At 39.4% G+C, this 23,104-nt stretch overlaps 1 protein-coding gene across 2 annotated transcripts in view; it reads left to right on the top strand.

The window, feature by feature from the left end:
* Window positions 1-22,212, top strand: part of LOC122864094 (protein lin-28 homolog A-like) — a 23,673-nt gene extending 1,461 nt beyond the window's left edge. For both annotated transcript variants that reach the window (XM_044171166.1, XM_044171164.1), the window contains exons 2-4: window positions 1-107; window positions 7,622-7,800; window positions 16,220-22,212. The exon at window positions 1-107 is cut by the window's left edge and continues 57 nt beyond it. In XM_044171166.1, coding sequence (XP_044027101.1) covers window positions 1-107; window positions 7,622-7,800; window positions 16,220-16,442 — 509 coding nt within the window. In that variant the 3' untranslated portion in view covers window positions 16,443-22,212. The remainder of the gene's footprint in view (window positions 108-7,621; window positions 7,801-16,219) is intronic.
* The last annotated feature ends 892 nt before the right edge of the window (window positions 22,213-23,104 follow it).

Here is a 23,104-nt window from a genome sequence, read left to right as displayed (position 1 = left end):
GCGGGGTCTGCAAGTGGTTCAACCTGCGGATGGGCTTCGGCTTCCTGTCCATGAGCAGCAGAGACGGAGCTCCGCTGCAGCAGCCGCAAGACGTGTTCGTCCACCAGGTGAGACGCTGCTGCTTTTAATGAGAGCAATATTTGGATATGAACATTTGTGTGCGCTCTCCTGCGCATTAGAGAGCTGTTTGCATTGAAACAAGGAGGGTTCAATCCTGACTAATCTCTGTCCTCTCGAACTGTCCAAACATTGGGGATAACACATAAAAAGTGGTACAATTCAGACAATGGATGTGAATATGTATTAGTAACAATATGTAACATATTAATATCTACAACAATGATGTTAACAATACCTACATGTAGCCTATAAAACCCCCCATACACTGGATGTGGACAAAACTCGAAAATGTGTCCAAATATTAAACACTTTACTGTCTGTAGGCAAAGTAGACTCCATTTCTGAAGCAGTGGCTGATTATTGACAAATGTCTACCCATCAGGCCTTAAATGATGACACATTATTATTTGGTCAGTATGATGAGGTATTAAAGGTTCTACGGTCCTATGCGCCCTGGTTTCACAAGATTTCTTTAAAAAGATATTCTTAGACCGTCCGGACCAGCTTTATACAGCAATCAGTCCAGCAGGGAAGCTGTCTTTACACTGCTTTAACCTTTAGAGGACCATTACAGGTACAGAGATGACAACAAGTAATGCCTGTGTCAGCAATATTTTCTGGTAATCAAACTAAATTTGATGCAAATTTCAGGTTTATTTCACAATTGGTTAACACACCTTCCCGTGTTTTCATAAAATTCTCTTGAGAACAACCTGAAAATCTTGTCCCTATTAACCGGATGCAGCAGATACACATATACAGACACATTTAAAGACGAAGAATGTGAAAGTGCACATGTTAAAATGACATTTGACTTCGAATCCTCATCTTATATATCATGTTTTTGCATTCTGAACACATACTTTCACCTGTCGTGCTTATAATGTAAAAGCTTGTGTAAAAACCCTGTTTATTTATGAGAACCAGCATGCATCTAAGAGATCTTGTACGGGCATTTACTTATGGAGTAATGCATGTGAAGCTTAAAATGGTTAGTCGATTAACTGATAACTCAAAAAATTTATCTGTGACTATTTTTCATAATGGATTCATCACGAGTAAGACAAGAGTTGTGGTTGATAGAAAACTTCCTCTCTCTGGAGTATCAAAAGCAGCTTGCAAGAAGAATGTAAGACACCTGATGTGTTTTTGTGTAAAATTACCTGAAGATTAGCACATCTTAAAGTCAACCATGCCCGAGTCGGTACTGCCACTCCTCCACTCACTTCACCTCACAGACATATACTTGCTGTGGAACCTCAGAGGTGTAGAGGGGGGTTTAGAGCTCAAACATTTCTATTTAAAAGGGGGTTAGAGGCTAAAGCAGAGAAAACAAGGCTCATTCCTCTCCCCATCCAGCCCTGCTTCCTGTAATAAAGCCATTAAAGCATCAGGGAGCCCACCCAACCGAGAGTTTCAGTCCCACCTCCCGCGTGGAGCCTCTTCTCAGGTTACCTGCCCGTGTGCTGCTGTAAATCATCTACTGAAAGAGAAGGGATAAGAGCCCTGTGCATGCTTGTTTTGGGCTTCAGGGAATCATTGGTGTCAATTTGAGGTGTGCAGAGGTCTGATCAGATGGGAGATGCATTGTTTTAATCACCAATTCAATATATAGAAATGTCTTCGTAGTGTGTGACCACATGGGGGGCACGTGGACGCGGCAGGCACTGTCTGACCATGGCACAATGGAGCTAACCAGCTATGAGCAGATACTGCCTGCGGGCCACAGAATTTGGCTTAACTGACCTTTCAACTCAGTAGAGACTCTTTAACACTGCCGCTCACGTTAACTATCCGGTTCTTCTGTTTATTCCAAACTATACAGAATAAAAATATACAAAAAACAGAATGTCCTCTATGATGTAGGGTTTTTTTTTCCCCCTCCAGGAAACACAGCAGGTGTTTAAAAGAAAAAAATATAAATTGTTCTCTGAGCTGACCACAGGAAGGAAAAGACATTCATTAAGGTCAAAATGTCTGATTGTTATTATGTGTAAAGTGCATGTATAAAGTACAGAGCATTTCACAGCTGTGGTTCTACTGGTCAGCAGGTTTACATTCTATATTTCCCCCAACTCAGCCAGCAGCAGCTTTAATGTGTATTAACCAACAAATGACCATTTAAGGCTTGTTACTGGTTGGCTTGTGGCTTCTGCATGCTGCCGGGCTGAATCCAGACAGCCTACTCTTAGATTTTGTTGGATGGGTGGTATGCTATAAAGTTGCTTTTTGGATTGTCAAACTTTCTCAAACCAACAATCAAGGCCTGTCTGCTTCTGTTTTCTTAAACTGCAATGTTTTGAGCTTTCGCTGCCACCATCCCTACTGCTCACTTTGTTTGATTTACATTTGATTTCTGGGAAATGCAGTGCAGCAATAGCACAGCAGTGAGTGCTTTAAACCTAGGTGGAGTGAAAATGGGAAATAATCTCAAAGGTAGGACAAAACCGTTCACTTTAGGGAAATTTTGTCTTTGCAGTTGAAAATATAGCAAGAAAATATTTTGTATATCAATATGTGAGCTCAAATGCGTTTGTAAAAATCCATAGAGCAAGATAACAACATAACAATACTTAGACGACAAAGGAAATGTTGTTTACTGTTGACAGAGATTATTCATAGGGTTCATAGCCACTTTTGGGTCTGCATAGTTTTATGGAGTTTAACGGGATACTAAGTTCTATCAAGATTTTGGGAGTAGGTTTTGGGTATTTAAAGAGTAACTAAACCCCTAAATCACTTTTTTCCGCTGAAAACCAATGTATTTAGGGAAGCCTATTTAGTAGTGTTGTGGATGGATTCAGGTCTAAATCTTGACATTTTAGTGCAAAGTATTTGAATTCTACATATTTTGTTATAAATATGCATAGCAACTGCCCTCTACAGGTTGAAACCAGGCTATTGCAATTGAATTCTTCTATTGGCTGATCTGGAGGCAGGTGGCAGCTTTGGTCACCAATCAAACCTCCCCCTATTTGAAGAGTAACATGTTTCGCTGCTCTGATTGGTTGTAGGTCTGGACCTGCGTCCAGTGTGCAGGTCCATCCACCAGGCTCACGAAACTCAGATCAAACTGTCAAACTTGTCAGTGCTGATCGCCCTGTCGCTCAGCACTACGTAACGTCACATGTTTTGTTGCTCTGATTGGTTGTAGGGATATCCAAATGCGCCCCCTTCCAGCGCTGCCCATGTTGATACTTTTTTCACGTTCTAGAGGCATTTTTTGAATTTCCAGGGTAGAGGCACTTCAGCCAAAACTTTGACGTTTAGTTTCTCTTTAAAGAAGAAAAAAAATGGTAATATTACTGTTTTCCCTCGAGTGCAGCTGGTGTTTGGCATGTTCACCATGTGGTACTTCATCCTTCTTTTTATTTACCGCTACAATTGGAAAGCTAATTAGTGAAAGATCGATAGTGTAGTACACTGTTTGGTGATTTACTTTTCTCAGGATGCATACATTCTCGCCACCTCTTCTTGTAGCCATCCCAGGAATGCACTCCTCCCCAGTGTCATTTCCCAGCATCCTCCAGTGCAATATTCATCTGGAGACTTGACCAGATGGACTCATTTTGGAGAGTCTGTGGCTGCATGGTGGTGCTGAGGAAGCAGAGGGGGGGTTGGGGTGAGGAATGCTTTCGAGGGAGGAGGGGTGTTTGAAAGCATGGACGTTTTAACAGGGCTGTCAACAGGACTGGATTTTATCTGAGAGAGCTGAGGATTCCCTGACAGAGCGGCTAGACGTTTCTATTGATGCAGGATTGACTGTTTGGTGCTGAGCAGGTAGTGTACAGTGGGTTTTTAGAGCATTTTCTCTAAAAACCCACTGCAGCTGCCTGCTGCGGCCAAAAACGACACTATGAGAGCGGTGAGAATGAACCAAAACAGTAAAGTTGTGGGTCGGACAGCTGCGTGATGAGCTGAAACTCACTATCAAGCTCCGTAAAGCCAAGGGGAGCTGCAGATTTAGGTGATGATTCTCTGTAGGTTCATCACTACGAGCGACACCTCTCACTTTGTCACATTATTTTCACATTGTCATTTGATAGATTTTTATTATAAAAATATCGATTATGACTTGCGGTGATGCAAGCACCTGAGTAGCCACGTTTTGTCGGAGCTCTGGCACACACTATCCTGCAATATCGGCCTCATTGATCCTGTTGGCCATAAATCTCAACGTAAAGCATGTATTATTTTTGCTTTCCAAAGATGGGATGGATTATGGCTTTGAACAAAGATATACGTATGACAGTGATGAGCAGCAACAACTGAAGGTGTGATAAAGTTTATTTGATTTAATTCTGAATATTCCCCATATTAAGCTCTGTACTTGGAATGTACGGGGCATTCAGTGAAGAGAAAGAAGATTCTCACCTCTCTCAAGAAAGAAGGAGTGGAAATTGCACTCATGCAAGAAACCCATCTGAAAGCTCAAGAACATCTTAAACTTAAGTGAGACTTGGTTGGTGAAACTTCCTTTTCATCCTACACCTAAAATAGCGGGGGAGCATGTAGCCTGATTAATAAGATCTTGTGTTAAAGACAGCAGTGGACGATATATTATAATTAAGGGTCTATTATATGGAAAATACATCTCAATTCTTAATATATATGCCCTGCCAAGGCACAAAGGCATTTTTGGAGTTTGCTCTGAATGCTCTATTGTTGGTGGGGATTTTAATTGTCACCTGAATCCACTTATCAATAGACTGCCTGCAGAACCTGGGGCCCCTTCAAAAAGAGCTAGGCCATTAGCAGACACGTGTGATGGGTTTGTTGATGTTTGGAGAACTGTACACCCTAACTTAAAGGAGTAAAATTTTTTCCCATTGCTCATAAAAGTGGTTCTAGAATTGACTATTTTTTCATCCCAAAGCAAATGCTATCTTCCGTGGCGTCTTGTGGTATAGGAATTATTTCTATTTCTGATCACAGCTCAGTATTTCTTTACAGTTGCTGTTAAGAGAAAAACAGTGTTTTACTAACTCTTGGAAGTTCAGTCCACACTTACTCAGTGACCCCAAATTAATTTCATATTTTAAGTCAGACTTTTTATTTTTTTACTCAATAAATAAAACACCAGACATAGCCCCTTCAGTACTATGGGAAACCTGTAAGGCTTATGCTAGGAGTTAAATTTTCTCCACAAAAGCGCAATTCTCTGGAAACTCAAAGGAAATTAGAAAGCGAACTCTCCGATTTGGAGAAGACATGTTAAATATCCATCTGATGTTAATATGAAGGCAATGTTGGCCACACAAGCTTCTCTAAACTCTCTTCTGACTCACAGAGCTGAGCAGAGTATTAGATTTGCTAAACAAAGGCTATGTGAGTATGGTAATAAAGACTAGTGAACATGAAGACTGATTCCCAGACAATTTCATCTATTAAAGACACAAATGGACATAGTAAATTCGCTAGAAATAATATCAATATGGTCTTTAGGGATTTCTATAGTCAGTTGTACACTAGTGAAGAGCCCCCAGGAGTAAATGGTTTTGATTGATAGATGCTTGTCTAAGCTTACTCTGCCTAAGCTAACAGATGAACAAAAATAAAGACTAAATGAACCTATTACGAAGCAGGAGGTTTTGGAGACACTGCAGACCTTGCAATGAGGGAAGGCTCCAGGCCCTGACAATCTTAGCAGCAGATTTTACAAAGAATTTAAGTCAGAACTTATGGATCCTTTCTTGGAGATGCTAAATGAATCATTTGATAAAGGCTCCTTACCTAGATCCCTCACAGAAGCCAATATTAGCCTCATACTTAAAAAAGGGAAGAAGGGCTGATGAATTCCCATCGTATCGCCCTATTAGTCTTTTAAATGTCGATTTTAAAATACTATCAAAAATACTGGCACGACGCCTTGAGAAGGTTCTCCCCTACATTATCAACATTGATCAGACAGGATTTATTAGGAGTAGGAATTCTTGCAACAGTATAACAAGGCTTCTTAAATGTAATTCAGTTATCACATGAGGAAAAATTGGTCAGGATGGTGATAAGTCTGGATGCGGAAAAGGCCTTCGACAGAGTCGAATGGCAATTTCTTTTTTCTGCTCTGTTTTGTGCTTGGAGACGTATTCTGCATTTGGGTTAAGTTGTTATATAACAGACCACTTGCTGCTGTTCGGATCAATGGCCAATCCTCCTCCTACTTCCCCTTGGGCAGGGGAACCTGGCAGGGGTGTCCATTATCCCCACTGTTGTTTGCAATAATTATCGAGCCCCTTGCGGGTGCTATAAGGAACAATCTAGATATCACCAGAATCTCTGTTGGTGGAAAAGATCACAAAATAGCCTTATACGCAGACGATGTCTTGCTCATTATAACTAATCCAAAGACATCCATACAGCTGTTTTGGGGGTAATAAATTAATTCAGTGAATTCTCAGGGTATAAAATACATTTTATGTAGTCTGAAATCATGCCATTAGATGATTATTATTATTATGATTATCCCATCTCCATTTAAATGGTCACCCAAAGGTTTTACTCACCTGGGGATCCCTATCACTCCGTCACTAGCAAGCAATGTACAAGGCCAATTTTGAACCTCTTCTTAAACATATCTGTGACGACTTAGACAGATGGATATCTCTCCCATTGTCTATGTTGGGTAGGATTGCCTTACTCAAAATAAACATTCTACCGAGAGTTTTCATTTTCAAATGGTCCCTACCCTACTTAATAATAAAACAATTAAAAGGGTGAACGGTTGGTTCAGTACATTTATCTGGAACAAGAAGAAACCAAGATTAAAAATGGCTAAGTTACAAATGTCTGCGGAGCAGGGAGGTTTAGCTGTCCCAAATATTGGACATTATCAGTTGGCTGCACAGATTCGTTACATAGCTGAGTAGATTAATAATGGCCCAGAATCAGCATGGCTAGATCTGGAATCATATAACACAGGAAACACACTTGCAACTCTTCTTTTTGCTCTAGAAGGAAAATTAAGAGTGTTATGGATAATAATATTATAATTAGAACAAGTCTGTAAGCCTGGCAGGCAATACAGTGTAACACTGATTTTGCTCTAGCCTGTTCTGATGGAGGATTTAAGATTTGGAAAGACAGGGGGATCTTAACCTGGGGCATTTGTTTGATAAAGTAGTGATGCTTACATTTGAACAAATTCAGCAGAAATATGTTCTTCCCAAAAGTCACTTTTTCAGATTTTGACAAATTCGTAGCTTTATTCTGAATCGAAGCAGTTACTTCTTTGACTGTCAGACCTCACAGATAGAACGTTTACTCCTCAGCAGTGGCAAGACTTCAGAATATTTACGACAAGTATGGAATAATGACTTTAATAGATGGAACAACGTGGGTAGAAATATAACAAATTTCCAAATATAATAGAACCAGAGAGACTCAGTGTATTAAGTTTTTAATATTAGCTCTCAAAAATCTGTCAAGCTTTTTGATACCACCCTCAGTGGCATGCTGTGGTAGCTGCTTAAATCCCATGACCCTCACTCTCTCTCATCAACAGAGTAAACTGCACATGGAGGGCTTCCGCAGCCTCAGAGAAGGCGAGGCTGTGGAGTTCACCTTTAAGAAATCATTTAAAGGGCTGGAGTCTGTCCGGGTTACCGGGCCCAATGGAGCACCATGTCTGGGCAGTGAGAGAAAACCAAAGAGTGCCCAGAAACGACGCTCCAAAGGTGACAGGTAAGTGCAGTCTGAGGACATCCACATGCTAATTTAGGACATAAACAGTTTATTTTGATAAATGTGCTTACTCACTTTCTTTCTGGGAGTAAAATGAGAAGATTGATAACCTCATGTCTGTGTTAAACGCGGCCTGGAGTCAGGACGTAGTTAGCCTAGTTAAAGACTAGAAGCTAAAAGCTAGCCTGGTACTGTCCATCACGTCTACAGCTCAATAATGGAGATGTTGTATCGTGTTTTTGATACATACAGAAATGTAAAAATCGGGGAATTATGTGCTGGAACTATTTCTTGAAGAATAACAGTTTATCCATCTGCCTAGCACTTCTGTGAAGTGTCTCTGGCTACGGTGCAGGTTGCCAGAACAGTTAGCCTGGCTCTGTCCAAAGAGAAAAAATATGCCTGCCAACACCTCTGAAGCTCACTAATTAACATGATACACATATCTCGTTTGTTTATTCTGTACTCAAATAGAAATGTAAAAATGATAATTTGTCACTTCAGGGGGAGTTACATGTTGGAACTATTTCTTGATGAACAATTCAATTCAATTCCATATTATTTATATAGTGCCAATTCATAACAGAAGTTATCTCGTTGCACTTTTCCTATAGAGCAGGTCTAGACTGTACTCTTAATAATATTATTTACAGAGACCCAATAATTCCCACCATTCCCACCATGAGCAAGCACTTGGCGACAGTGGCAAGGAAAAACTTTCTTTTAACAGGCAGAAGCCTTGAGCAGAACCAGACTCAATGGTGGGCGGCCATCCACTGCTGCCGTGTTAGGTTTAGAGAGAGAGAGAGAGAGAGAAGGAAGGGGGGTGGGGGAGAGAGAAGCACAATGCAAATTCCACCTAGAAATTTAAAATAACAATAATGTAATGGTAGTGGTAATATTAATAAAGTAATAATAATAGGAATGATAGTCATATGAATAATAATGACAATATGACAAAATCGTAGAAAAGGTTTCAGTCGTAGTCATCTGGACACTGTTTTCAGAATCAAGACGTTTCGGCTCCCATCCGGAAGTCATTCTCAATTGTGAAAAAATTGGACGGGAGCTGGAAATTTAAGCTAATCTGAGTTACATAAACCCTGTCCTCAGGAGGGAATCTGCCTGAGTATCTGTTAATAGCTAGTTTCACCTGAAACTGACCTAATAGTTTCAAGATGGCCCAGTGATCAGTAATCAGGCCTATTGTTCTCTGGCTGCATCTACTTCATCACTGTTAAGTGCCTGATTAGCATGTGATAGGCGTGACCAAGGTGATAATACACTCTGATAGACTTTGGGCAGATTAAATCTCAGACCACCATTTCTGTTCAAAGAGGGGTTCTCTTTCTTCACAAAAATGGCTTCCTTGACGCCCCGTTCAAACCAACTCTTCTCTCTACTAAGAATCTTCACCTTGCTGTCTTCAAATGTGTGGTTTGTAGCTTTTAAATGCAAATGCACGGCGCTCTGTAATCCTGAGTTAGCGTGTCGTCTGTGCTGATAAAGTCTTTTGTGAAGTGGCTGTTTGGTTTCGCCTATGTACCGTTCTTTGCAGTTTTCCTCACTGCACTGAATGGAGTAGACAACATTGCTCCGTCTTAATATGACAAAATGACAATAGTAACAAGGCCAATAACAACAACTGTAGTAGCAGTTGTCTAGCAGAAACACGGGGGCGGCAGGTGGCCCACAACCACAGATCCAGACTCTGCAGCTCCGGAGGCAGAAATACCTGCTGAAAGCGACGGAAGGAAACAACAACAGTTTATCTATCTGCCCAGGACTTCTGTGCAGTGTCTCCAGCTTTCGGTGAACACAGTTCTGGTTTTGGACCCTGTAAAAAAATGATGGCACCAAACCTGGCAACCTTACTATGATGACAGCACTCAGGGAAATTGTGCACAGTGACTGTGACCAGTATGTTAGTCTCCTTAAGGCCACAAATGATTTGTATTTCTGTTTGTGTACAGATTAAGCAAATGAGATACAATATGTTAATTTGTGAGCTTTGGAGGTGTTATAGGCAGTTTTTTTCACTTTGGAAGGAGTGAGGCTAGTTGTTTCCCCCAGCTTCCAGTCGTTGTGCTAAGCTAGGCTAACCAGCTAACTCAAGTGCCATACTAAGAGAGTGGCATCAGTCTTAAGAGCAAAAAAGTGTATTTCTCAAAATGTTAAACTATACCTTTAAGTTTGCCTTATAGTCATGAGAAACAACATCTTGCTTCTTTAATGTGACATATTTTCAGTATAAACAGGATGTTGCAGGATGTTGAAGCAGGATACAGCAAAGGCAGAGATTACTCAGAAATGCTCCCAAGTTCATTATCTCCACATATTTTGAGTCCAAAAAATAAATTCATTCACATTGTTGTCTGCAAGAAATGCAAGGTTTTTACCACTGTACCACATTACAATTCAGTTACTGTATGCTGTTGTAGGTTTTATAAAACATAGTACTTCCATGGTTCTTTTGAATGGTAATGGTGAAAGGGGTTGTTAAAAAATCCTGTCTGTCATATTGGAATTATGTAGCCTCCTAAAGAAAGTGCTAAAAGTATCAAGGATGACAGTAAGAAAACATGAAGTGGCTTTCTTTTGAAAATACAGGAAAGCTAAATGTTTGTAATTTATTTGACATTTATTACTATTCCAGTGTTCATATCTGCACTTTTACAAGTGATGTCAGTTTATCATCCTATTGATGAAAGTTATGTTTAGAGATAAAAAAACGTTCTCAAGGTATTTTGCTGACTAAATGTTGGCTCTTTGTGGAGCGGCAGGTTGAGATTGATCAATAGATTGTTTGTTCTCTTCAGGCTTCTTCAACCCCCAACACTCTTTTTGGCTCCTGTGCCAGCCACAGTGTAGCTTCATCAGTTCAAATTTTGTCCCTTTATTACGAAACGCAAAAATTCAAAGGCTATAAATTAACCTGCAAATGAATGCTACTGGAGGAAACTGTAATTTATTTGCAATAGCTTTGTTTGTCTTTTGGGCAATTAAGATCCAGTGAGCCTATTCATTTACAGGGATGGTACTAAAATATTCTACACAAGTAAAAGTACTTGTGTAAAAATGTACTTAGATAAAGTAAGAAGTAGGGCTACGTTACATTTGTTAAAGGGAAAAAGGAGGGGTGCGGGGGGAGGGGTAAATAAATGTTTTTTAATGATGATATATGATACTTCTGTTAAATGAAAGAACACATTTAGGCATTAAGATCCGACAAGGTTATTAATGCGATAGCATTTTATTAAGCTGAACATTAATCACGGAGGGCAATGGTAAAAATAATCCCACAACTTCCTGTCCTTAAAGACCTGCTCTAGGTTTGATTGCATTCACATGTTCCCTCTTTTCTCCCAAACACAAATGTAGTATTCAGAAGAGGAAAGGATCCTATCCATTTAATTGATAACAGATGTAGGTGCCTGAGAGGGGTCAGAGGTCACCATTGCCATAGCAACAATGGGATGTGGTGTGCAAATGAGGTGGAGGGAAGGGTGGGAGGAGGGGTGGTGAGCGAGCGGGGGTCAGGGTTTAGAGGTCACAGTAGTATTGAAACAAAGGAGCTCCCTCTTCCACCCTCGTGGCCGCACTGATCAATACTGAGCCCTGATGGGGGGCTGGGAGGAAGGAGGAGGAGAGGAAGGAAGTGGTGGTTAGCTGTGAGATGATCCAGGGCTCAGTCTGTGTTTTATCTCTCTATCTCACAGGCTCAGTTTTACTGCTTTAAAGGGACATGTATTCTATATTTTTTCTATCATGAACAAATTCCACGAAAAGACCCAAACTAACAACCTCTGTGCCATAGAGCTTCATTGTTGTCCAGTAATTATTCGTCAGTGAGCCACACTGTTGCACTGGGTGACATGTTCCTTCATTACCATTAACATACACACTGTAGTTTATTTTAACTCGTACATACACTGTCCTGCTGCCCGAAATACTCACTAGAGCACCAAATGTGTATAAATCCGCAGCTGAAAATAGTCCCCAACAAATGCACACTGTCCTCCTGTTTGAATAACGTTTGATAAAAACTACAGTGACCAGCTGCTTAGGAAATTACTGAGCCTTTAAAAAAAAATATGAAACTACTGTATATATTTGTGAGGTGCTTAATTATCAACTCTGCAGGTCCCTTCAGCTCTACAGAGTGTTTCAGCATCTTTCAGCTCATCGTTTTGGTTTTACAACCTGCAACTTTACTGTTTTGGTTCAGTGTCAGCGCTGTTATCAACCTGATTTCTATCAGCAGCAGCAGCAGCAGCTGGTTTCACTGTAAGAGCTCTGATAAACCCACTGTACACTACCTGTCCAGCACCAAACAGCTGACAGAGTGGCCAAAGAAATAAAATAAAATGAACGCAGCGTTAAAGTTTTATATCTTCAGTAGGAACCAATAGGTTGGTTGATGGTTTTGCTCTTAAATGAGATTTGTTGACAGTGAGAGAAATATAGAAAACTACCAGCCTTATCCTTTTCCTGCCTTCCAGGCAGCCATTGGTTTCCTTTTATTCTGCACAGTATTAAAACAATATGAAGAGACATTTGCTTGAGATATATAATTCGTCACAGTGAACATTAAAACGTCCACTTAAAACATTAAGTGAGCTATAGTGGATTTTTGAGTCAGATACCGATATATCGGCTGATGGTAATTTTGTGTGTACTGCGCATGACATTTTACAGCTGAAAATTAATTACAAATCTTTGGCATTTCTGTAGATTTATGTCAACCTCATCAACAGGTGGGTTTCCATCCACCTGTTTTTAAAAACAGGGAGGGAGAGCGGATTGTCCCTGCTGAGACTCGTTGACTTAGTATGCTCTCATCTTTATATGCAGTAGCGTGCTGGAAATGAGGACGCCACACACACACACACACACATTCTCTCTTTGTGTTCGTTTGTATGGCTTGCTCTCAGAAGAAGAGAAACCCTGAGCAGCGCAACGAGCCGGACAAACCAGAGTATATTGTGTAATACTGTGTGTGTGTGAGCTGTCGTAACAATATGTTACCTGTAAAGCGCGTCGCGGCGTCTGTCTTGAAGCCGAGGAACTCACGGTAGCAAGGTCGTGCTACAACTGCAGAAAAGTTTCTACGCTTAGCTGAGGGGGAAAAGGTGTTTATCGACAACAGCGACATGCAAAAGTGCAATGGATTTATCTCGAAGAACCAACTCCTAATGAGTGTATAACAGTAGTGGATGGAAACGCACATTAATTTGCATTTTCTTTTGCAGATTTTCTCAGAATTTGGTAAAAATTTGCGCTACATTTGGATGGAACCCTGGCTGATGCCTCTGAGGTAAATGTGTGTGATATCTGTGAGCAGCAGGGCGACCTGGGGGTCAGTGCCTGAGTCTCATCCCTGAAACAGACCGTGTGATTCGCTGCTGTGTATTATGTTTTAACACATGGAAGGCCTGAGCCTCAAACTTAAAACAAGTGGAAAAAATTCGGTCCCCTACAATGACTTGAGATTACGAGGGACACCGTTCTTAAAACACCTTTCACACAGCCTTCAACTGAAATGAAAACAGTATTTATTATGGTAGATTTTGTTTGCTTTCCTGCAAACACCTCTTGACTAGTTCACCAGTGCATTTCTTAGTGTCGAAACATAATCACAATTCTTCAGAAGTCTTCAGTTTATATGATTTGACAGTGTTGCCTTACTGATCTCTAGTCTGTACATCTCCCTGTTCAGCTGCAGATGGAAAATGGCAAAAGAGAAAATCAGATTGTCCTAACTCAAGGAACTGATCTGAGGTTTTGCCTGCCTGTTTAAGTGGCCAGTGTCTCTGTGTTACAGTGCTTGAGCCTCACTTGCCTTATTTATCCTGCCCTAGTGCATTCACCAACAGGATTTCACTTAGCTATGATCATTAGCTTTCTCAGCATAGATTTAGTGACAACGATACACACAGCTACACGATCGGCAAACAGTAGCAAGTGTTGTTTAATCATGGCAGCTTGTTGAGCAACAACTGTTGTGGTGGAGGTTCATACATGCGTTGACCAATTACCAGCAGAATTAGGGCTGGATGATGATTTAAATATTGACTTTCAGTGGAATCCTAATTTTTAAAATCTGATCATATCCTGTTATTGTTTTACAACTTTCTGGTTAAATGACGAATTGCAATTAGAAACTGTTTTATATACGTTAACGACTGCTTTGTTCAATTAAGCGTCTCAGTGAAGCCGCAGACTCCGTGCAGATTCCCCCGATTTTAGCCCCAAATTGTTCTCCCCCGAATCATCCTTTTATCGGAATCCGAATTTCTGCCAAATCGGTTGTCGTCTGACCTTCAGCTTGAGGAGGCTTATGCTTTTTTCAGTAATTATGACCTAGATTTAGAGAGGGCTAATAAGTAAGCCTCCTCGGTACAATGAGAGGAATATCGCCTGGTCAGAAAATGACCTTTCGTGGTTTAAAGCATGAGGGTGAGCTCTACTCTTGGGAAGCTCCTCCACAATATGCATATTTCTTTTCTTGTTGTTCTTGATCATAAACCTAAAGAACCAAAATGAAAGATCCAAGAATTAGTAGGCAGGCTCATGCAAAAAGCCATCAAATCTAAATGAGTAATACAGAGTAAATCTATCATATGTAGCCCATACACTTAAAGATCTCCTCCGGACCTGTTAAGACATAGAATACTCTGCTTTAAATCATTTGTGCCTGATACGGAATATCTGCAGTTACAATTAAATAGTTCAAAATTCTTAACTCCAGAATCCAGAATCGATGACTATGCAAATATCATTCATTTCAAAATTTGAACTACTAGTAGAAGATGTCTCCTACTTCCCTGTAAAGTCCACCCTCAGTGTATGCGCTCTGGAGGTTTCAAGTTACCACATCACACTTGTGAAAGTTACACACTGGACCGTGATTGGATTCCAAACTGTGATGTCACAAAATCCTGCTGGTACGTGGCAAACTGCACAGAGAAACTTTAAGGGCTTTAAACACTCTGCAAAGCCAAGGTCTGCCCTTTTATCTTGATTGCTAGAACAACAAAGCCATTTTAAGTTTGGTTGTCAAAGTATCCCTGATACAATCCCTTGAGAGACAGAGATCAATTTGGCCAAATCCCCGAACAGCTGCCCACCACTGGGACTGCAGCTACTGATGCAGGCTGACAGACATGTTAAGACAGAGGGGATCGGAACCTAAAGCTGGAGTGTGCTGTCCTCTGGTGGTAGGATTTAATCATGTCATTTCACTGCAGATGGGATTTTCTGCAGATTTGAATTCAGCTACTTGTCAAAACCTAGTAAATGCATTTTAGAAATTCAAATAATAAAAATAGCATTTATTTTGGAGTTTACAATGAATTGTAATTATATTGCACTACTAGTATTCTTGGCACTAATATTTAACATGGATAACATTTAAATCCTTTTTGTTTACAATTTAAGCCCATTTTCTGAAGCACTGGAGCAGTTCTTAAAACATTAAGAGCAATCACCGCATCTCATACGGAGCACTTCATTTGTCACTCACTCAAAACATTTAGCTTGTGTCAAAAGTAAATGACTTTATTTTTACTTCTAGCTTTTTAAATCACAGGTCCCTTTGATCATTGCTCAGACCAAGCCAGTCAAATGTCTAAGGAACTGTGTCAGTATGACAGAAGCCTCAACATGTTCTTTCTTAATGTAATTTCTCACTGAGACAGTCATACAGTAACCCAATATTAAAGTCAAATATCAGTTTCTTTCTGTCAGTGTTACAGTAAGAACTTTATATGTAACATCACTGTAATGCAATACAAAAATAACAAAAATTAAAGTACAGTAAAAACAAATGTCTCGATACAATAAATGCATGTAAATTGGGAACCATTTAGAAATGAAAACAAAATGTAAATCCCCCTGCTATCCAAACACTCCTGTCTGTCTGGTGACAGTATTTGTTACATATATAACATTTTCCTTTATAGTAAAATACACAAAAAAACCTTTAGGCATGGTGCAACTCTCCCCTACACCTCTCTGCTGTGATGTCCTTATAGGCAGCATGCTGTCGTCTGTTCCTCTGTCCACTTCTCCCTCTGTCCAAACCGACACGTGCAGGACAGTTTTTACATGCATTCCCTTTTGTATGAGCGACCTGTCCCACCTGCTCTGATATCTGCCTGCTCCATGCCCAGTAACTGTGGTAAACTCAGTTTTGCCCTCTGTGGTGTAAATGTGTTGCACAAAATGCACAAAAAACTGACGATGAACATGTTCTGATTTGAGGAGTCATCTGTTAAGAACTGACAAATGTGAGAAAATAACTGTAGATTTGAGAATTGCGCACAGTGTTTGGAGAGATAATGATTTTCAGTTGGCAGGTAACTGAGAAACTGTAATAGCCCCTCTGAGGTAATTTCCTCTCCTCTGTTCCTTTTAGATGCTACAACTGTGGAGGACCCGGCCATCATGCCAAAGAGTGTCAGCTGCCCCCTCAGCCCAAAAAGTGCCATTTTTGTCAGAGTGTTTCCCACATGGTGGCCAACTGTCCGGTCAAAGCGCAGCAGCAGCTTTCGTCTCCAGGCTCTCAGAGGACAGCTACCTCATGGAGGGACGCGGGACAGGAGCAAAGCCAGGCCCTCCTCTCTGAAAACTCGGAGTGAATGATTGAGGTTTCACTGGAATACTGCTTATAGAAAGAGCTACCTCAGGTTTTATTTGAGTGGCAAAATTGGAGTCATCACTGTGGTACTGATGTGTTGTTCAATACAGCGCTGACCGATGTCCACTCTGAAAACTTTTTCTTTCTATGTTGTTATTCTGCCTTGGATAGGTGTCTTAGCTTTGGAACGAAACAATCAGACTTACTGTTGATTTAGTCATGTAGTAGCCACAGATATCAAGTCCCTGTTTGGGCTGTGCCTCCATTAACTGAGTCTTTTTACAAAATTCAAAGATATATGACCCTTTTTTTTTTTTTTTTTTTTACAGTAGATGTTTTGACACGTGTTGGGTGTTTAGGCACAAAATATGTGCTGTGAAAAATGCCTAAACAAAAATTAATCACACTCTCACATTCTCCCAGTACTTCCATTTTAGTTCATATGCTGCCTTCAAATGAAACTTTGGTTTTTAACATGGGAAGCGCACAAAATGCATTACATTCGAATGGCTTTGAGAAAATCCTGGGGCAAGTGACAAAACAATAGTCTAAGATGTTCTTTGTCCTCTTTTAAAAAGAATGGGGAAAAAAAGACTAGAAATTTTTTTCTGCATTTCACTGCCATGGGCTCCGCCTTTTAAAAACATTAGGGTACAACACACTCAGTGGCCACTGTATTAGTTTCCCCTGTACAATGTAATGCAATCCGATACAACAGCCCTGCCATAGCATCTGCTTTTACGAAGTTTATAATGTTCAGTTTCTGGTGACAGTGTTGAAATTCAAGTGTATGTTTAATACTGAGGTCATAGTTAAGGGTGGTGCTGTACTGGACTACATTATATTAATTTTTTGCCCTTCCTTACATACTTGAGGTGGGCAGAATATTACAAACAGTTGGATTGGATTACATTAGATTGTACAGGTGTTCTGAATTGTGGCCAATGAGTGTAAATCAAACTCTTGTACTCAGAGCTGTAAGTAAATCTCCATTTACAGTGGGTCAGTCATATGGACTCTATAGTTCCAGTAATACCACTTCATCTTTCAAAGGCCAGCAAGTGGAGTCATTGTTTTGGCTCTATCAGGATTTCAAGATCATTAAAGATCCTGACAATCATAATAGATTGAGGAAAGTAGCAGGACTTATTGGTTTGTTTATATGCAACATTAACTGAAGCAGCCCAAAATGTTGCAGGTTAAGTAGCTTTAACATGAAGCCTCCATGTACCCCATCTTATCTGTATAGCTTTAGCCACTAGTTAGCTAGATCATAGCTTTATGCTATTTGTTTCCACAAAGTGGCTTCAGCATTTGTCTAAAAATATCAGTGTTGGTCATTAAAAACCCATATCAGTCAAACCCTTGTGGGTTAAAATCCATTTACAACAAGACCTGGTAATATTATACCCTATTGATTATACCATGTTTTTGAAGTGAGATCAAATGACACCACTGAGTATTAGGGTCACTGTAAGGGAATATATAATCATTTGAGAAGTCAAAAATATAAGTGTAGCGAACAGTGTGAATAGTTGTAGTAAACATCTCGTAATGTGACAACTTTATTCTCGATATCATGACTTTTTTCTAGTACAATTACGACTGCGTTCTCATAATATTCTGACTTATTTTCTTGTAAAATTACAACTTTATTCTCCCAATATAATCATTTTTGTTCTCTCGTAAAATTACAACTTAGACAATTAAGACTAAATTAAGATTAAATGATGACTTCATTCTCATAACTTTACAACTTTTGCTCAAAATATTACAACTTTATTCTAATTTTTCTTTCGAAATTAGTGATCAAAAATAGCATTGTTTCGTTTTTTATTACTAGACTTGAAACATGAGGTAAACAATCCAACATGTGAATGTGAGAGAAAAAACATATCCATGGCTGCCAAATATTTTGCTAAAAGTATTTGTGTCTGCCTTTTATGGTAAAACATTTTCAGGTATTACAGTGAAAAGTGAATGTCACAACATAAGTGCCATAACCCCCACTTTCCAATGGGGTTGATGAGAGCTGCTTTCAAATGCCATATTCCACTAAAAACATTATTTCACCACACACGTACCTGTGAAAAATACTTCTACTTTTTTCCATTAGTGGTGAAGTTCATGTCTTAATTGCCAAGTTGCCATTATTTGAACTTATATGCAAGACCAGTATTGATTGTATAACAGTATTAATCCGAACAGAATGTTCACACACACACACACACACACACACACACACACACACACACACACACACACACACACACACACACATATATATCAGGGATTTTTTCACATAGACAATATTTGCTCAGTTATTGTACTTGTAGGTGAAGCAGAAGGAAGGAGTTGAGATGTAGAATCATTTTGGTTTTTGCCTTTACTCATTTTGGTGAAGGGACTAAATTTATTTTGTTTATATTAACTATTTATTCAGAGTTGTTCTCCCTGAAGGGCAGACTGAACATTTGACAGCTTTAATAGTTTTGTTTGAACCTGTGCTGTGATTCAGAAATATCTTTGTACCTTTAAATAACAATTCTGACAACTCTATTATTGTGTAATTGTTTACTGACAGTGTAATTTAACAGTGTAAATTTGCAAATCTACAGCTTTGCTGTAGGCATTCCCTCTGCTCAGAAAAGACACAGCATTGTAAAATTGTTTTCTCAGTGCCCTCAGCCTGCATTCAGTTTATTTAGCTTCTTCATTTTGAGCTCAGGGAGAACTTTTTTGACCTAGTTTCTTTTAGAGTGTGTGTAGATGTTTAAGTTATTTAGTGTCTTGGGATGCCCAAAGACCCAGGGCATCAACTGCCAAATGAGCCATGCACTATCTTTACGTCATTTTCCGCCACACAAAGCAGAGCAGCGATTACTGTGGAAACCTTGTATGACTTAAAGGAACCATCCAGTCCAAACCTTTAACATTGTATATCTTTCAGCGTGATGTGCATTGCATTTCTGGGTAGGATTTTGTTCTTTGCTATTGTATTTGACATGTGGATGAGTGGTCAAATATAGACAATGGGATGTCGTTATAAGATATTTAGCTACAGTGGCGTGTGACAGCAGAAACATAAAACACCAGCTGTACAGGAAAGTAGCAGGTTTTATTGTTTTTTTTTAGTAGCTGAATTATTTCAAAAGTTGCTATTATGTAGCCTAAACATATAGCCACCTAGCCTACACCATGACATCCAAATGGCTTTAGCCATTGAGCTAGCTTACTAGATTAGCCAGTTAGCTAGCTAACTAGACTACAGCATTGTTTAGTTTTCAGGCTTTGGAGTCTGTTTATATTCAGGGTCTTTACAGACACTCTACATTTACAGCATTGGAGAAATATATATACTGTATATTTTTTGGGAAATATGCTGATTTTCTTTTCCCTTATGAGAGTGAGATAAGAAGATTGATATCAATCTCCTGCATGTACATCAAGTATGCAGCTGGAGCCAAGATGTGTTTAGCCTAGCTAAGCCTAAACCCAGCAAGCACTGAGACGTCGAATGGCCGTTGTTTGAGCATCCGATCAAGACGTCCCGTTATGGTTAAAAAATAGTTCCAAAATGAAAGTTGTGCTGGCGTCCGGGACGTTACCTCGCCATCAGCTGGACGTCCTTCCTGGGCAACGTCGAAATATGCCTATTCAGCTGTTATGCTAAATTTTATGTACACAGTGTGCATACAGCAGCTTTATGCAGACTAAAAACTGAAAACGATAAGTCAACTAAGTCTAAAAATAATAAGTCAACACTGACTTTTGGTTTCACACAGGACACAAACAGTCTCCTGGGGGAAAGTTTTGTGTTTGACCCATTAATGCACCACGACCTCCTCCCTACATGGACTTTGTCGCTGTTTAGTTTTTAGTCTTTGCATGTGGAGTGGACATCACAGTGTGGATGTCTGCCTCATTACCACGTAGCAGTTTTTGCCGTCCGACCAGGACCATTTTCGGCCAGGGACACAACATCACCGTCCGACCAATGTTTGCTGGGAAGCTTCGAAGCAGGGGGAAACAGCTAGCCTGGCTCTGTCCAAAGCGGGGAAAAATGCCCACCAGCACTTTTAAAACGCATTAACACATTATGTCTTGTTTGTTTAATCTGCACACAAATGGAAAAATAAAAATGACTTATGGTGGAGTTAGCATTACATGCTGTTACTACTTCTTGATGAACAGTCAGGCACAGTGACTGTGCAGCTTCCCGGAGTTGCTGCGCAGACAGCTAAACTACTGTTTGTCAAGAAATGAAAGACCAGCAGTCATTTTTAGATTTCTGTTTGTATTACAAATTAAACAAGATACAATTTTGTTAATTAGTGAGCTTTATAGATGTTAGTAGGAGTATTTTTTAAAAACATTAACCAGGCTAGCGGTTCCCGTAGCTAGTTGCTTCAAGGGGGAACAGCTGGCCTTCTTGTCTCACTCTCAAATTTGCACAAATATGCACATTTCCCAAAATGTTGACTTATTCCTTTAAGTTTATGCCTTTCCTCTGGTGGTCTGGTTGCTGAAAGACATTAGGGGAAATGTAAGAAATCCCAACGTAGATAAAAAGTCAACAAAACAGGTAGAGGAAAAGTTGACTCACCAAAACAATCTATTGAAACGGTTCACCACAAAATAAGCCCTGGAATGCACTGAACATCAGATTGATTGTATACATAAAAGTGTATGAACAGCCATGGATACTTTAAAATTCTATGGGAATGACTTAAGTCATCCAGTTGAAGATTTCTTAATCATTAGCACTGACATATTTACTTTTAACAGTTCTGATGGATACCAAAACTGGCCTTCAGAGATGAAACAGCAGATACCCACTGACAGGTCAAAGCAAGCATGGCACTATATTTTCAAAGTCACCATGATGTTGTTGTATTTTATTGTACATATCCACTGTCTTTTTCACATGTATTAATAGAATATTCATGATGTGTCTGCATGATAATGAGTAAAATAATAGATTAGCTTTGTCATGTAAAATGGGGCTGGCGACTGAGCCCACTGATTGCACAGCACAAAGGATGTTTAAAAGCATCAGTATTGATCATCATTAAGGATCATTATGACTAAATTATGTGCTTGAGTTCACCATAATGCTCACTATGCTGCAGTACAATGGGGTCTAATCTACCATGCATAATACTATAATCTCGCCTAAATCCCAGTGTTTTGTCTTGTTTCTTGTAGTTTGGATTGCTTCTTATGTGTGACCAAGACAGAACTCGTCTTGTCAGAAATCTATACAAGTCTACCTCAGGTGTGATTTTGGACAGCTTGAGAACAGCATGTCCAAAAAACAATTTTGTATGTATTGTACAATTTGTGTTTATTAAGTGGTCTGTTCAAGTATTTATTACTTTGTTTTTTGTTTTTTTACATCTCCTTTTCAGTGTGATGTGTGCTACCTCACAGAACTTATTCTGCTATTTTTATTGTATCTTTATGCCTGTTGGTGCTGCCAATATAATGAGAGCTCCTGTACTTAAAACCAAAGTGATGCTTTTGAATGAAGTAATAGCCATGTTTCCAGGAGATACAGAGGCACAAAAGAACTGATAAGTACACAAATAAGATGTTCACTTGCGTTCTTCAAATGAACACCCATATCTTTATTTAACAGAGCAGACACACCCACCATTTTTGTCTGCCTGGGGACTCTACTCCAGTACCAACTGCTTGATTTTTAAGCCTGCAGCTGAAATAATTTGTGCTGCAATACAATGGAATAAAAGATCTAACAGAGAGAAGATTTGTGTTTCATTTACATGTTTATTGTGTCTACACTTTATGCTGATGACTGTCAAACTTTTGCTAGACATTTTGAATCTTATTCTAGGCAGTAATCGCAAAGGTAATATTCAGTATTGATATATTGAGTAAACATATTGGTGCATACTTGTGTGGTGTCGGATTACAATTTCAGTCCAGGTGAAGTTCTTTTGACAACTAGTGTAGTGATCCGTTCTTTTTCAAATTCTGCAATCAATAAAAAAAAAATGTTGTGCTGTCCACATCAGAGATGGATGGAACACTGAAACAAATCTGATTTCTAACAAGAGATTATAATGATGCCTAAAACATAAAAAAAAAAACTAAATCTTAACTCAAGGTGCACTTACTGTCTTTTTTTCAGAGTTTTCAAACACATTTTGGAGATAGTTGTCACCATGTGACCTACAGTAAGTATGGAACCAAGCTATTTCAGTGACAACTTAGCAATTCCACAGATGAAGACCACAAGATACTGTTGAAAGCTCTGAGAAAAAGCTAGTAAATGGACTTATTTTATTTTTGGTGAAACTAATGTTTTCAAGGTCGAGGATGAATTTAAAATAATGTGATTTGCATTCAAATAAAACTACAGTGAAATGTTGTGATGGACAGGATGAAGAATAGTTTTGGGAGATCCCATCAAACTGTTTTGAGGATCTTTATCTACACGCACTGTGGCAAATAGACAAGATAGGTTTCTAGCCTTGCTTTGATTGACTGGAACATCAGTAGAAAGAAACACACATCTTTTACAGTTCTGTCTAATGATAACAAGTCAACTTCTCAGCCTCAAGTCATGACACTCAGGAACTGCCACCTCAGTTTCATCCTGAAAAACGCAAGAGAAAGAAAACAATGCCACAAAGAACA

The sequence above is a fragment of the Siniperca chuatsi genome, linkage group LG17 (genome assembly GCF_020085105.1).
Source record: "Siniperca chuatsi isolate FFG_IHB_CAS linkage group LG17, ASM2008510v1, whole genome shotgun sequence".
In the NCBI taxonomy this organism is placed as follows: domain Eukaryota; kingdom Metazoa; phylum Chordata; class Actinopteri; order Centrarchiformes; family Sinipercidae; genus Siniperca; species Siniperca chuatsi.
Note: the sequence above shows the minus strand (reverse complement) of the source record. Positions and strands in the feature narration are given on the sequence as shown.